The following is a 17,220-nucleotide window of genomic DNA, read 5'->3' on the forward strand; positions in this document are numbered from 1 at the left end:
ATTATGTCTTCGTTCAATTACAATTAAATACCATGGCCCGATTTCTGCCATGGAGCAATCAAATTACACTCTTGAGCTAGTTGAATCCTGTGATTAGTTGATGAATGGATGCAGGATATTTGTCACGATGGAATGTAGATATAATACTCTGGATAGTCGAGGATGATGCCTTGTATAGACGTTCACTATATTCCTGTATGGGTGAGTGCATCACTGATATTGGTTTAGCGAGGCTTTAAATAGCATTTCGCATATATAATGGCGTGTCAGCTTATTTAATGTCGGGAAACATCCGCATGTGACGCAGGCCATAGGATCACCAACCAAGGATCATGATCGATTGTCTTATCTTGGCCCCAATAATGTTATTTGTGAAATTGACCAATGAGAAATTAGGTGGAGACGAAACCGGAGTAGGCAGCCTCGAGACGGTGTTACGAGATGTCTACCACTGTCAAGTTAACTCGTCATGACAGATGGATGAACGCATGTGACAACACCCACGTAACACAACGGTGTTAGGATCCTGGCGCTCAAGAGAAAAAAACCCTGCACTTCACATTCTATAGTTACCCGTTTCGCTATTCGTGAATATGCTGAAAATTTATCAATACATGTTTTAGACGTGAGTAGGCCTGTATTCTTTCATCCGAGAGAAACGTCTTGACTACTTTCTCAACCTAATTTCTAATTATCAACTTTTAATATCTACCCAATACCTTTATCCTTGTATTCTGACATTACTTTCAACAAATATACTGTTTAATATCACTGACAAACACAGACATGAAAACTTACTTTGTGATGACGCTTTCCACGGCGCATGGGCGGAAAGATAGCATCACGTGACTTCCGTTATCCGCAATCAATCTATCAGTTCGCTGCAGAATAGCCAGAACTCACAGGAAAACATGACATCAATAGATTTCCCAGTTTTAAGACTTAATACAGCAAGAAGTTCGGATCACTTGTGTGATATTTCAGCATTTATTAATTTCGAGTCACCAGTCGTGTTGGCGAACATAACCATAACGGGCGTCTCCATTAAGATGTCATCAGGCAATGTGTCATGATGAGAAATGGCAGGGAGGGTAATTAAAACTTTGTATGTGGAGGTAAAACCGCCGTATCTGGGCCTTTAGGCTCATAAACAATTTCACGGTGTACATTTTCTAAAGGTTATTGCATAATTAGGCAGTGAACCACATATAAACACCCACTTTGAACAATCAAAAGTAACCCTGAATAAAATATTCTTAATAGAAAAGTCACCTCTAAGGGGAAGTGTTTATATTTCTTTGTTGTTTAACGCCGCACTCAGCAATATTCCAGATATATGACGGCGGTCTGTAAATAATCTAGTCTGGACCAGATAATCCAGTGATTTACATCATGAGTATCGATCAACGCAATTGGGATCGATGACATGCTTCAACCAAGTCAGCGAGCCTGATCACCCAATCCCGTTAGTCGCCTCTTACGACAAGCATAGTCGCCTTTTACGGCAAGAATGGGTTGCGGGTCATGGTTACGTGTTATGAAGACACTTTAAACATCGTCAAAGTAGAGATGATGAGTTTAACATTACAGTTAGCTGTTGCTAAACAATAACACTGGTCATGGTTACGTGTTTTCGAGACACTTAAAACATAGACAAAAAAGAGGTGGTGAGTTAAACATTTCAGTTACCTGTTGACAGACAATGAGACTGGTCATGGTTACGTGTTATCAAGACACTTAAAACATAGACAAAAAGGAGGTGGTGAGTTAAACATTTCAGTTACCTGTTGACAGACAATGAGACTGGTCATGGTTACGTGTTATATAGACACTTAAAACATCTTCTCAACTCCATCATGACAGTGTTATCATAAGGACTTCCTCATGACAGTGTTATCATAAGGACTCCCTCATGACATCGATCTACGCAAATGGGATACGATGACATCCATCAACCAAGTCATTGAGCCTGACCACTCGATCCTGTTAGTCGCCTCTTTCGACAAGCAGAGTCGAAGGCAAGCATGGGTTGCTGAAGACCTATTCTTACCCGGATCTTCAAGGGTTTTTTGATGGGAAAGTACTGGGACTGATAGACTTTTTGAATCCTGTGAAAGAGTGATGATGGTGAAGACGTGAGTGATGTAGGGCACCGTTGCAATTCGTTGTGCAGAGTTGCGTCCCTGGGGCATGTCTACGTCCGATGATCGTGGGTTCGAATGCCAGGTTCGCCCGGATTATTGTTTTTGGGGTTTGTCAGCACCATACCCGCTCTCGTGGGTTTCACAAGATTCGTGACATCTCCCTTTGCTCTCACATTAAGCTAATACGATGTGATAGGACTGGAATATTGTTCGAAGCTGATGTTTGGCATGAGGGTAAGACGTGTTTCCACATATGCTCATTCCTCTGTCCAACCAAGTAACGTCTGCTGGTTGTAAGATGGGACTGAAATAGAACAGTGGTCATGCTCATCCGTGGCGTGGCCCTGTCTGGCGCACGGCATTAAGGGGCGAAAACAAAGACAAAGAACTGGACGTCTCGGAATCAGTATGCTGTGTCTGAGTGGGGTATTCGTGAACTAAACTATAAATCGGCATCATCCCGGACTAATACAAGCAACCCCCCCCAAAGTGTGTGGATAAGCATTCGAGGATCTCCTGTTGGCAGATGACGATTTGATAAAAGAAATTCTTATTAATTTTAATAAATAAAATATTTGATATATTTGATATCAGATAAAAATCTCGTGGCACATGTTGACGATGGTGATAACTGGTACAATTAGTCGACGGAAAAGTCATATTCACACTGCATATTTTGATTCCGTCTCGTCGCGTTATTACAAAAATCGAAACTTTTTCACAACGGAAATAAGCACATTTGCTCATAGTTTCATAGTTATTGATTCAGTAAACGGATTATATCAGATATAACGCGGGGAAAATGGCGATAACTTGTCGCTGGCCAGTATATAAATAGATGGTAAAATGTCTGATTTAATTATTTTAATCAGAATTTCAGATTTCTAATTCCCAGACAGATCACCCGATCGCTATTGGTCTCGCCTTTTTCGACGGGTGTGCTTGGAACATTCTATCCGTATAGCGGGAACAAGGATGGCAATAGTTGAAACACGTCCGTCAACTATCACAATTCTTCATGGAATTAAACACATTAAACACTTTATGAACGATGCAGGGACTGAGGACTCTCGCATGGATATAAATGAATGCGTGTCATAGTCCCCGACGTCGTGGATCGTTGCTCATAATATCAGTCACTGGTTTGTCTGGCCCAGACTCGACAGGTCTCCGTCATAGAGCTACAATATTGCGGGGGAAAAACATTTAACATTTGGTGATTTAGATTTTGTTGATAGCAGAAACGACTGTATTACAAGATTGATGACTTCTCCTTTCCAATAGTCAACTTTCCCTTCATGCAATATTCCAGCACCTCCAGCCTTTGGTGTTTACATTTCACAACTTTTGAGACAAAGTCGAGCATGCTCTTATTATCAAATTTTCATAGAGCGTCATACGACTCTTGCTCAGAAGCTATTTGATCAAGTCCTCAGTAAAGCTTTCAAAACGTTTTATGGTAGACATGTAAAGAACAGCTCATGATATAGTCGGAATCGTGCAATCGACTCTGGTGTTCCGCTTTTATTTCCTGATGCATTTATATATACCAACGAGGAAGCTGATGTATGTAGATAAGTCTCGTCTCCATTCAAAGGTCGATTTAATTATGTCTCAGTTCAGACCGGAAGAAACTGTATGCATCGAAAGTTGTGTCAAATATGGAATACTAAAAGGGACATTGTCGCGTTGTCGCATTGTCGCCCTTCCAAAAATAGACACAAGCTAAAAGTTTCAAAATTAACCAAAGTACGGATATCTTTTTTTCATCTTACCAAAGCGCGACAATTCGACAACGTGATATTTTCAAGGTCGCGTTGTCGCATTGTCGCCCCGTCAAAAATGTGTGAAAAGGACGTTAAAATGCGTATTTAATCATGTCGTATTGTCGCGTTGTCACCCTTTTCGATTAATGGTGCGCAAGCCTAAGTGGATTAATCTACGCATGCGTCGAAATGGTTATACTCGTTTTCAAACTCCACTATTCCTTATTTATCAACAAGTCATTAAAGCCTATTGATGAATTTCAAAACAATTGTCATACACACTGGTATACCATAATGACATTATAGATGGAAACAAATACCTTCTATAACAATTAAATATCATCTAACAGTGCTGGAATAGCTAAATATGCAAACAAAAGAATCGACATGTTTTTTACACTACAGACGACTTACTGTACAATAACTTACATGTCTGAGTAGTGGAAGAAAACAACGTTTTAAAAATATCTGCCATGTTGGTCATGCTCAAAATCAGATACAAATTTTGAATGCATTACTGGTGACTTTATTCCTGGGACCACACAAAAAATGACAGCTTCATAACAATTGTAGGTTATTAAAGAAATGTAAAAATAAAGCATCACTGGATTCAAGGATTACATTAAGGTTAAAATTCATAAATGTGCAAGTTATTGAAATACACACAACAGAACCTCGTGCAACATTGTCACCATATATTGAATTACATGAGTAGTCTGTGCCCAAAAATGATGGGTCAACTAGTCCGAACAGGGTTTTAGTGTTGTCATAGTAACTATTATTAATTGGACTTACTACATCAAGCACAATATTACTAGACTTGCGTTACAAATTTGGGGGATTTTCAGGAAGAATTGCTCAAGCAGAAACATGTTATATGTTTAAAGTATAAAGAATTAGTACATGCATAATAGTATACTTTAAAGTACCTGACAACAGGCTACCGCTTGCCTCTTGAATTCCGAAATGAAAAGACGTTGATGCTTCATTGTGTTCAGTAGTATACAGTGAAGAGTCTGGTAAGTCCCATTATCATGTAAAGAGTTAGAATATAATATAGCAGTTGCCTTGTTAGTCTATAGCAATTTGTTATCTGCAAATATAATAAAAAATATTGGACATTACTGTTTAATTGGATTAGGAAATACACAGAGAGTAGATAAGTACGTAAAACATAATTTTAATAGTATGATTAGAGAAATAAGATGATATTTTTTAGATTAGAAATTTGTCCCCAGTTTTAAGAGGCTTGGGTAAATCCTGTAGTGACTTGACCAGGCTCCATGGTCTAGTGCACAACATTTACAATGTAGGTCTAAACTGACAATGACAATGACAATGACAATGACAATGACAATGAGAAATTGTTTATTCAGACCCGGGTTCGAATCCCGACATAGGTACAATACGTGAAGCCCATTTCTGGTGTCCCCCGCCGTGATATTGCTGGAATATTGCTAAAAGCGGCGTCAAACCAAACTCACTGACTCATACCTTGTAGCATGCAATGACATCAGTCCATATAATGAAGTATGCTGATGATTGCAGTTCTGAAAAAACTGCCTCAAAAATAAAAAAACACCAATTAATACAACTTGTTAATGATATGTGAAACAGTTTTCTTGATAGTGATATTGAGTAAGTAATACAAGTGATGCTCATGATTCTATAATGCACCTGTTTTGAATATAACTTGCATGAATAAATTCAACATGATGTTTTATCATGAGCAAAAATATGGTACATATACTTGAAGCACCAAATACATAATTAGGAAATAAAATTAGGACAATGACTGTTTCAAATGAGACGCAACAAACATACTCAACGAGTTATCAACATGCAGAATGTGCTAACATATTTTGAATGAAATATGCCTTACTGGTCCTTCACTTTTCACATGATTTGCACTGAATCAATTTATTGTCTTTATTAGCGACTAGATTAAAGTTGAAACACGTTTCCCAGTATAGATATATATATATATACGGGCAAAATAAGCTAAATTAGTCATTGCCGCGTGTGGACGGCGACACGTGGGCGACAGTAAATCTGTAGACATGGTGAGATGACATTAACATTGAGATTGGGGATACTATTCTGCAATATAATAAATCAAAACTAAAAACAGTTAGGCTACAATAAGAAGAACATTATTGTGCACAGCCGAACAATATGTATAAAACGCCTTACGCTTGGACTGACGGAGCACTGATCCTGGATGAGAAAGGAGAGGTGAAGGTCATGCCAAGCGGCCCGGAATGATGTTTTTTTTTCTCATTGGCAACTCTTGAAAGAATATGTAACAGTTCATTCCTACTTTACAAAATTAAGTTGTACATGAATACGTGTTGATGTTTTTTATATAGTATTTCTAAACTGAAGCGATGGAATTACACGTCGATGTTAATATGGTTACAGGCTGCATAGGCTCTGCGATTATGTGCAAGGCGTAGAGACGGAGCACAGCCGATAACAGACAACAACCCAAACGACGAATGTAAGGTACACTGTGAGTGGTGCTCTATGTGGCTGCCATGCTCACCCTCCAATGTCGCGCTTTGGCTAATTTTGACACGTTTTGCTTGTTTTTGGAAGGGCGACGATGCGACAACGCGACAATGACCCTTGTAGCATTCCATAGTCAAACCCCATTGTGAGGCTTCATCGGATTCATAATATAACGGTTCAACGTACAGCGTTGTAAACTTTAAACTTACCTACACCAGATAATGTAAGCGTATTTTGGTAACTTCGTTTTATTACTGCCAGGTTTGTTATTCAGACAAGCATGGTGCACTGCAGAGGGGGAGGTTTCAGTCTACTCGTGTGTGTGTTTTTCCTATCGGTGGCAGCAGGCGTATATCCAACCTGGGAGGACACTGGACGTGTAGATGAGGTGATCACAGACAACAACACAGGGCACGTGTACACGGCGGGGGAGAAGGGGATCCGTCATTGGTCTGAAAATCTCACTTTCATCGCCGGTGTTGGTTGGGGCGATGCAGACGACTGCGTTGGTGACGCTGGAGGTAATGTGACAGCGATGGCGTTACAGCCTGGCTCCCCTCGACTTCTGGCCTGCTCCACAGCCTGTGGGGGTCTCTGTGCTGTGTACAATACGTCTAATATCACCCAGAGGTTGTGGATGAACAATGGAACTAACCACAGTTACATCAACACCCGTTCTGTTCTGGTGTTCCTTGACAATGTAACGTTGCTAGTAGCATCATCAACCTCGAACAAGCCGACGCCCGTCGTCCCCGTGTTGTCGTACCGACACTTGTCTCTCCCAGATCAAGGCCAACCTAGTATGAACATCAGTGACCACAACGAGGCTGTCATGTCAAGAAAACCAGAAAGCAACTACGCCATACATTTTATATCAGGCTTCACCAAGAACAATTTCACATATTTCCTTACAACCCAGAGAGAAACGTCAAGCATGAAGGTCACAACCCGACTCATTAGGTTTTGCACAAGTCACGAGTCTCTGTTCCCCCTCATGGACTTTCCCCTGGATTGTCGGACCAAGGACCTGACCTTATACAACATCGGACTAGACATGGCGGATACCGGAAGCTCCATCACTGTCAGTTTTGGAAGAAATACCAAGATCCCTCTCGTGGATCAGCGTTGTGCCAGTACACATTTGAGGATATCAGAAACGACAGTTCTGATGTGCTGTGTAGGTTTAGTACAACAACTCCAAAAGTGTCGTGGGCAGATGTCACCGGCGGGTGTAATGTTCAGGTAAGAGGGTGCATACCTATTTCTCCATGGCGAACGACTTGTATACGACGCTGTACACAAACACTGCTGTCAAACATATAAACTCCATAAAGGATAGACTATAACAACATATCCTTACTTGTACACAATACGTCCAGCCTGGGAAATCTTGATTAGACAGGTTGTATTTGATGACAAATTAATTGTATAATTCTTGAGCTGATGCAGCCGAAACACTATTTTAAATCTAAATTTTATTTTATGTTTAATCAACGTAGAGTCCGATATAGACAGACAGCTATTTCGGTAAAGTTGTATTTTATGGTAAATACACTTTGAAACGTCCGGTCCAAAATAGTCACACAACTATTTCAGTAAAAGTGTATTCTTTTGTAGATCAACTTTAAAACGCTCGGGCCAAAGGCCGAGGCTGACATTGACAGACAACTATTGCAGTAAGATTGATATTTGTGTGGTGACTACAACACTGTCATGAGGGGAGTCGTGATGATAACACTGTCATGTTGTTGTCGCAATGTTAACAATGTCATGTAGGAGTCCTGACTTTAACACTGTCAAGTGGGAGTCGTGATGTTAACACTGTCATGAGAGGAGTCGTGATGATAACACTGTCATGTTGTAGTCGCGATGTTAACATTGTCATGTGGGAGTCCTGACCTTAACACTGTCATGAGAGGAGTCGTGATGATAACACTGTCATGTTGTAGTCGCGATGTTAACATTGTCATGTGGGAGTCCTGACCTTAACACTGTCATGAGGGGAGTCGTGATGATGACACTGTCATAAGGGAGTCGCGCTGTTAACAATGTCATGTAGGAGTCCTGACGTTAACACTGTCAAGTGGGAGTCGTGATGTTAACACTGTCATGAGAGGAGTCGTGATGATAACACTGTCATATAGGGAGTAGTGAGGATAACATTGTCATGTGGGAGTCGTGATGTAAACACTGTCACGAGAGGAGTCGTGATGATAACACTGTCATGAGGGAGTAGTGAGGATAACACTGTCATAAGGGAGTCGTGATGTAAACACTGTCATGAGAGGAGTCGTGATGATAACACTGTCATGAGGGAGTAGTGAGGATAACACTGTCATGAGAGGAGTCGTGATGATAACACTGTCATATAGGGAGTAGTGAGGATAACACTGTCATAAGGGATTCGTGATGTTAACACTGTCATGAGAGGAGTCGTGATGATAACACTGTCATGAGGGAGTAGTGAGGATAACACTTTCATGAGGGAGTAGTGATGTTAACACCGTCATGAGAGGAGTCGTGATGATAACGCTGTCATATAGGGAGTAGTGAGGATAACACTGTCATAAGGGATTCGTGATGTTAACACTGTCATGAGAGGAGTCGTGATGATAACACTGTCATGAGGGAGTTGTGAGGATAACACTGTCATGAGGGAATCGTTATGATAACACTGTCATATAGGGAGTAGTGAGGATAACACTGTCATGAGAGGTGTCGTGATGATAACACTGTCATGAGGGAGTAGTGAGGATAACACTATCATGAGGGAGTAGTGATGATAACACTGTAATGAGGTAGTCGTTATGATAACATTGTCATAAGGGAGTCATGATGATAACACTGTCATATAGGGAGTAGTGAGGATAACATTGTCATGAGGGAGTAGTGATGATAACACTGTCATATAGGGAGTAGTGAGGATATCTTTGTCATGAGGGAGTCGTTATGATAACACTGTCATGAAGGAGTAGTGAGGATAACACTGTCATGAGGGAGTAGTGAGGATAACATTGTCATGAGGGAGTAGTGAGGATAACATTGGCATGAGGGAGTAGTGAGGATAACATTGGCATGAGGGAGTAGTGATGATAACACTGTCACGAGGGAGTAGTGATGATAACACTGTCACGAGGGAGCGGTGATGATAACACTGTCACGAGGGAGTGGTGATGATAACACTGTCATGAGGTAGTCGTGATGAAAACACTGTCATGAGGGAGTCGTGATGATAACACTGTCATGAGGGAGTGGTGATGATAACACTGTCATGAGGGAGTCCTTATGATAACATTGTCATGAGGTAGTAGTGATGATAACACTGTCATGAGGGAGTCGTGATGATAACACTGTCACGAGGGAGTGGTGATGATAACACTGTCATGAGGGAGTCCTTATGATAACATTGTCATGAGGGAGTAGTGAGGATAACACTGTCATGAGGGAGTAGTGAGAATAGCACTGTCATGAGGGAGTAGTGAGGATAACACTGTCATGAGGGAGTCGTTATGATAACACTGTCATATAGGGAGTAGTGAGGATAACACTGTCATGAGGGAGTAGTGAGGATAAAATTGTCATGAGGGAGTCGTGATGATAAAACTGTCATGAGGGAGTAGTGAGGATAACACTGTCATGAGGGAGTCGTGATGATAACACTGTCATGAGGGAGTCGTGATGATAACACTATCATGAGGGAGTTGTGATGATAACACTGTCACGAGGGAGTTGTGATGATAACACTGTCATGAGGGAGTCCTTATGATAACACTGTCATGAGGGAGTTGTGAGGAGAACACTGTCATGAGGGAGTAGTGAGGATAACACTGTCATGAGGGAGTCGTGATGATAACACTCTCATGAGGGAGTTGTGAGGATAACACTGTCATGAGGGAGTCGTGATGATAACACTGTCATGAGGGAGTCGTGAGGATAACACTGTCATGAGGGAGTAGTGATGATAACACTGTCATGAGGGAGTCCTTATGATAACACTGTCATGAGGGAGTCGTGAGGAGAACACTGTCATGAGGGAGTCGTGATGATAACACTGTCATGAGGGAGGTGTGAGGATAACACTGTCATGAGGGAGTAGTGATGATAACACTGTCATGAGGGAGTAGTGAGGATAACACTGTCATGAGGGAGTCGTGATGATAACACTGTCATTAGAGGAGTCGTGATGATAACACTGTCATGTGGGAATCGTGATGATGGCATTGTCATATGGGGAGTCGTAATGATAACACTGTCATGAGGGAGTAGTGAGGATAACACTGTCATGAGGGAGTCGTGATGATAACACTGTCATGAGGGAGTCGTGATGATAACACTGTCATGAGGGAGTTGTGATGATAACACTGTCACGAGGGAGTGGTGATGATAACACTGTCATGAGGGAGTCCTTATGATAACACTGTCATGAGGGAGTTGTGAGGAGAACACTGTCATGAGGGAGTAGTGAGGATAACACTGTCATGAGGGAGTCGTGATGATAACACTCTCATGAGGGAGTTGTGAGGATAACACTGTCATGAGGGAGTCGTGATGATAACACTGTCATGAGGGAGTAGTGAGGATAACACTGTCATGAGGGAGTAGTGATGATAACACTGTCATGAGGGAGTCCTTATGATAACACTGTCATGAGGGAGTCGTGAGGAGAACACTGTCATGAGGGAGTCGTGATGATAACACTGTCATGAGGGAGGTGTGAGGATAACACTGTCATGAGGGAGTAGTGATGATAACACTGTCATGAGGGAGTAGTGAGGATAACACTGTCATGAGGGAATCGTGATGATAACACTGTCATTAGAGGAGTCGTGATGATAACACTGTCATGTGGGAATCGTGATGATGGCATTGTCATATGGGGAGTCGTAATGATAACACTGTCATGAGGGAGTAGTGAGGATAACACTGTCATGAGGGAGTCGTGATGATAACACTGTCATGAGGGAGTCGTGATGATAACACTGTCATGAGGGAGTTGTGATGATAACACTGTCACGAGGGAGTGGTGATGATAACACTGTCATGAGGGAGTCCTTATGATAACACTGTCATGAGGGAGTTGTGAGGAGAACACTGTCATGAGGGAGTAGTGAGGATACCACTGTCATGAGGGAGTCGTGATGATAACACTGTCATGAGGGAGTTGTGAGGATAACACTGTCATGAGAGAGTCGTGATGTTAACACTGTCATGAGGGAGTAGTGAGGATAACACTGTCATGAGGGAGTAGTGAGGATAACACTGTCATGAGGGAGTAGTGAGAATAGCACTGTCATGAGGGAGTAGTGAGGATAACACTGTCATGAGGGAGTAGTGAGAATAGCACTGTCATGAGGGAGTAGTGAGGATAACACTGTCATGAGGGAGTCGTTATGATAACACTGTCATATAGGGAGTAGTGAGGATAACACTGTCATGAGGGAGTTGTGAGGATAAAATTGTCATGAGGGAGTCGTGATGATAAAACTGTCATGAGGGAGTAGTGATGATAACACTGTCATGAGGGAGTCGTGATGATAACACTATCATGAGGGAGTTGTGATGATAACACTGTCACGAGGGAGTTGTGATGATAACACTGTCATGAGGGAGTCCTTATGATAACACTGTCATGAGGGAGTTGTGAGGAGAACACTGTCATGAGGGAGTAGTGAGGATAACACTGTCATGAGGGAGTCGTGATGATAACACTCTCATGAGGGAGTTGTGAGGATAACACTGTCATGAGGGAGTCGTGATGATAACACTGTCATGAGGGAGTAGTGAGGATAACACTGTCATGAGGGAGTAGTGATGATAACACTGTCATGAGGGAGTCCTTATGATAACACTGTCATGAGGGAGTCGTGAGGAGAACACTGTCACGAGGGAGTCGTGATGATAACACTGTCATGAGGGAGGTGTGAGGATAACACTGTCATGAGGGAGTAGTGATGATAACACTGTCATGAGGGAGTAGTGAGGATAACACTGTCATGAGGGAGTCGTGATGATAACACTGTCATTAGAGGAGTCGTGATGATAACACTGTCATGTGGGAATCGTGATGATGGCATTGTCATATGGGGAGTCGTAATGATAACACTGTCATGAAGGAGTAGTGAGGATAACACTGTCATGAGGGAGTCGTGATGATAACACTGTCATGAGGGAGTCGTGATGATAACACTGTCATGAGGGAGTTGTGATGATAACACTGTCACGATGGAGTGGTGATGATAACACTGTCATGAGGGAGTCCTTATGATAACACTGTCATGAGGGAGTTGTGAGGAGAACACTGTCATGAGGGAGTAGTGAGGATACCACTGTCATGAGGGAGTCGTGATGATAACACTGTCATGAGGGAGTTGTGAGGATAACACTGTCATGAGAGAGTCGTGAAGTTAACACTGTCATGAGGGAGTAGTGAGGATAACACTGTAATGAGGGAGTAGTGATGATAACACTGTCATGAGGGAGTCCTTATGATAACACTGTCACGAGGTAGTTGTGAGGAGAACACTGTCATGAAGGAGTAGTGAGGATAACACTGTCATGAGGGAGTCGTGATGATAACACTGTCATGAGGGAGTTGTGAGGATAACACTGTCATGAGGGAGTCATGATGATAACACTGTCATGAGGGAGTAGTGAGGATAACACTGTCATGAGGGAGTCGTGATGATAACACTGTCATTAGAGGAGTCGTGATGATAACACTGTCATGTGGGAATCGTGATGATGGCATTGTCATATGGGGAGTCGTAATGATAACACTGTCATATGGGGAGTTGTTATGATAACACAGTCTTGTGGGAATCGTGATGATGGCATTGTCATATGGGGAGTCGTAATGATAACACTGTCATGTGGGGAGTCGTGATGTTAACACTGTCATGTGGGGAGTCGTAATGAAAACACTGTCATGTTGGAATCGTGATAATAACACTGTCATGTGGGGTGTCGTGATGATAACACTGTCATGTTGGAGTCGTGATGATAACACTGTCATGTGAAGAGTCGTGAGGATAACACTGTCATGTGCGATTCGTGATGATAACACTGTCATATGGGAAGTCGTGATGATAACACTGTCACTTGGGATTCGTGATGTAAACACTGTCATCTGGGAGTCGTGATGACAACACTGTCATGTGCGAGTCGTGATGATAACACTGTCATGAGTGAGTAGTGATGATAACACTGTCATATGAAGAGTCGTGAGGATAACACTGTCATGTGGGAGTCATGATGATAACACAGTCATGTGGGAATCGTGATGATGGCACTGTCATATGGGGAGTCGTAATGATAACACTGTCATGTGGGGAGTAGTGATGTTAACACTGTCATGTGGGGAGTCGAAATGAAAACACTGTCATTTTGGAATCGTGATAATAACACTGTCATGTAGGGAGTCGTAATGATAACACTGTCATGTTGGAGTCGTGATGATAACACTGTCATGTGAAGAGTCGTGAGGATAACACTGTTATGTGGGGAGTCGTGATGATAACACTGTCATGTGGGAAATCGTGATGATGACACTGTCATATGGGGAGTCGTGGGGATAACACAGTCATGTGGGGAGCCGTGATGTTAACACTGTCATGTAGGGAGTCGTGGGGATAACACTGTCTTGTGGGGAGTCGTAATGATAACATTGTCATGTGGGGAGTCCTGATGGTAACACTGTCAAGTTGGGAGTTGTGATGAAAACACTGTCATCTTTGAATCTTGATAATAACACTGTCATTTGTGGAGTCGTGATGTTAACACTGTCATATGGGGAGTCGTGGGGATAACACTGTCATGTGGGGAGTCGTGATGATAACACTGTCATGTGGGAAATCGTGATGATGACACTGTCATGTGGGGAGTCGTGGGGATAACACTGTCTTGTGGGGAGTCGTAATGATAACATTGTCATGTGGGGAGTCGTGATGTTAACACTGTCAAGTTGGGAGTTGTGATGAAAACACTGTCATGTTTGAATCGCGATAATAACACTGTCATGTGTGGAGTCGTGATGTTAACACTGTCATATGGAAGTCGTAATGTTAACAATGTCATGTGGGGAGTCGTGATGATAACACTGTCATGTGGGGAGTCGTAATGATAACACTGTCATGTGGGGAGTCTTGGGGATAACACTTTCATATGGGAGTCGTGATGTTAACACTGTCATGTGGGGAGTCGTAATGAAAACACTGTCTTTTTGGAATCGTGATAATAACACTGTCATGTAGAGAGTCGTAATGAAAACACTGTCATGTGCGAGTCGTGATGTTAACACTGCCATGTGGGAAGTCGTGATGATAACACTGCCATGTGGGGAGTCGTGATGATAACACTGCCATGTGGGAAGTCCTGATGATAACACTGTCATGTGGGAGTCGTGATGTTAACACTGCCATTGGGGAGTCGTGATGAGAAACACAGTCATGTGGGAATCGTGATGATGACACTGTCATGTTGGAATCGTGATAATAACACTGCCATGTGGGTTGTCGTAATGATAACACTGTCATGTGCGAGTCGTGATGATAACACTGTCATGTGGGGAGTCGTGATGATAACACTATCATGTGGGTTGTCGTAATGATAACACTGTCATGTGCGAGTCGTGATGATAACACTGTCATGTGGGGAGTCGTGGGGATAACACTGTCTTGTGGGGAGTCGTAATGATAACATTGTCATATGGGAATCGTGATGATGACACTCTCATTTGGGGAGTCCTGGGGATAACACTGTCATGTGGGGAGTCGTGATGTTAACACTGTCATGTAGGGAGTCGTAATGTTAAGACTGTCATGTGGGGAGTCGTGGGGATATCAATGTCTTGTGGGGAGTCGTAATGATAACAATATCATGTGGGGAGTCGTGATGATAACACTGCCATGTGGGAAGTCGTGATGATAACACTGCCATGTGGGAAGTCGTGATGATAACACTGTCATGTGGGAGTCGTGATGTTAACACTGCCATTGGGGAGTCGTGATGATAACACAGTCATGTGGGAATCGTGATGATGACACTGTAATGTTGGAATCGTGATAATAACACTGCCATGTTGGTAGTCGTAATGATAACACTGTCATTTGCGAGTCGTGATGATAACACTATCATGTGGGGAGTCGTGGGGATAACAATGTCATGTGGGGAGTCGTGATGATAACAGTCATGTGGGAGCTGTGGGAATAACACTGTGATGAGGAAGTAGTGATGATACCACTGTCATGAGGGAGTCGTGATGATAACTCTGTCTTGTGGGGAGTCGTGGGGATAACACTTTCATGTGGGAGTCGTGATGTTAACACAGTCATGGTGGAGTAGTGATATTGACACTGGCATGGGGGAATCATGATGTTAACACTGCCATCGGGGAGTCGGAATGTTAACACTGTCATGTGGAAGTCGTAATGTTAACACTGTCATGTGGGGAGTCGTGATGTTAACACTATCCTGTGGGAGTCGTGGTGTTAACCCTGTTATTGGGGAGTCGTAATGTTAACATTGTCATGTGGGAGTCGTGATGTTAACACTGTCATGGTTGAGTCGTGATATTGACACTGCCATGGGGTAGTCATAATGTTAACACTGTCATGTGGGGAATCGTGATGTTAACACTGTCCTGTGGGAGTCGTGGTGTTAACCCTGTTATTGGGGAGTCGTAATGTTAACATTGTCATGTGGGAGTCGTGATGATAACACTGTCATTTGGGGAGTCGTGATGTTAACACTGTCATGGTTGAGTCGTGATATTGACACTGCCATGGGGTAGTCGTAATGTTAACACTGTCAAGTGGGAGTCGTGATGTTATCACAGTCCTGTGGGAGGCGTGATGTTAACACTGTCATGCTGGAGTCGTGATATTGACACTGCCATTGGGGAGTCGTTATGTTAACAATGTCCAGTGGGAGTCCTGATGATAACACCGCAATGTGGGAAGGGAGTCGTAATATTAACACTGTCCAGTGGGAGTCCTGATGATATCACAGCCATGTTGGATTAGTAATGTTAACATTGTCATGTGGGAGTCGTGATGATAACACTGTCATGTGGGGAGTCGTGATATTGACACTGCCATGGGGTAGTCGTTATGTTAACACTGTCATGTTGGAGGCGTGATGTTAACACTGTCCTGTGAGGGTCGTGATGTTAACACAGTCTTGTGTGAGGCGTGATGTTAACACTGTCAAGTGAGGGTCGTGATGTTAACACTGTCAAGTGGGAGGCGTGATGTTAACACTTTCATGTTGAAGGCGTGATGTTAACACTTTCATATGGTATATATATATATATATATATACATATAGGAAGGGAATCTTGTCTATAACACTGACATATGTGGAGTCGCGATGATACCAGTGAACCACGGCCAGTGTTACTGACATGTGGGGAATCTTGTCTATAACACTGACATATGGGGAGTCGCGATGATACCAGTGAACCACGGCCAGTGTTACTGACATGTGGGGAATCTTGTCTATAACACTGACATATGTCGCGATGATACCAGTGAACCACGGCCAGTGTTACTGACATGTGGGGAATCTTGTCTATAACACTGACATATGTGGAGTTGCGATGATACCAGTGAACCACGGCCAGTGTTACTGACATGTGGGGAATCTTGTCTATAACACTGACATATGGGGAGTCGCGATGATACCAGTGAACCACGGCCAGTGTTACTGACATGTGGGGAATCTTGTCTATAACACTGACATATGTGGAGTTGCGATGATACCAGTGAACCACGGCCAGTGTTACTGACATGTGGGGAATCTTG

The 17,220-nt window shown here is 42.7% G+C and overlaps 2 protein-coding genes across 2 annotated transcripts in view; one reads left to right on the top strand and one right to left on the bottom strand.

The window, feature by feature from the left end:
- LOC124121083 overlaps window positions 1–1,049 on the bottom strand; it is a 13,761-nt gene extending 12,712 nt beyond the window's left edge. Inside the window, exon 1 of the mRNA XM_046484041.2 lies at window positions 799–1,049. Within this exon, the coding sequence (XP_046339997.2) occupies window positions 799–825 (27 nt within the window). The 5' untranslated portion in view covers window positions 826–1,049. The remainder of the gene's footprint in view (window positions 1–798) is intronic.
- A 5,652-nt stretch (window positions 1,050–6,701) lies between these two features.
- LOC124121093 overlaps window positions 6,702–17,220 on the top strand; it is a 33,224-nt gene continuing 22,705 nt past the window's right edge. Inside the window, exons 1-2 of the mRNA XM_048396755.1 lie at window positions 6,702–7,381; window positions 7,474–7,663. Of these exons, the coding sequence (XP_048252712.1) occupies window positions 6,702–7,381; window positions 7,474–7,663 (870 nt within the window). The remainder of the gene's footprint in view (window positions 7,382–7,473; window positions 7,664–17,220) is intronic.

This window comes from Haliotis rufescens, unplaced genomic scaffold (assembly GCF_023055435.1).
Source record: "Haliotis rufescens isolate VD_foot unplaced genomic scaffold, xgHalRufe1.0.p SCAF_16, whole genome shotgun sequence".
In the NCBI taxonomy this organism is placed as follows: Eukaryota; Metazoa; Mollusca; class Gastropoda; order Lepetellida; family Haliotidae; genus Haliotis; species Haliotis rufescens.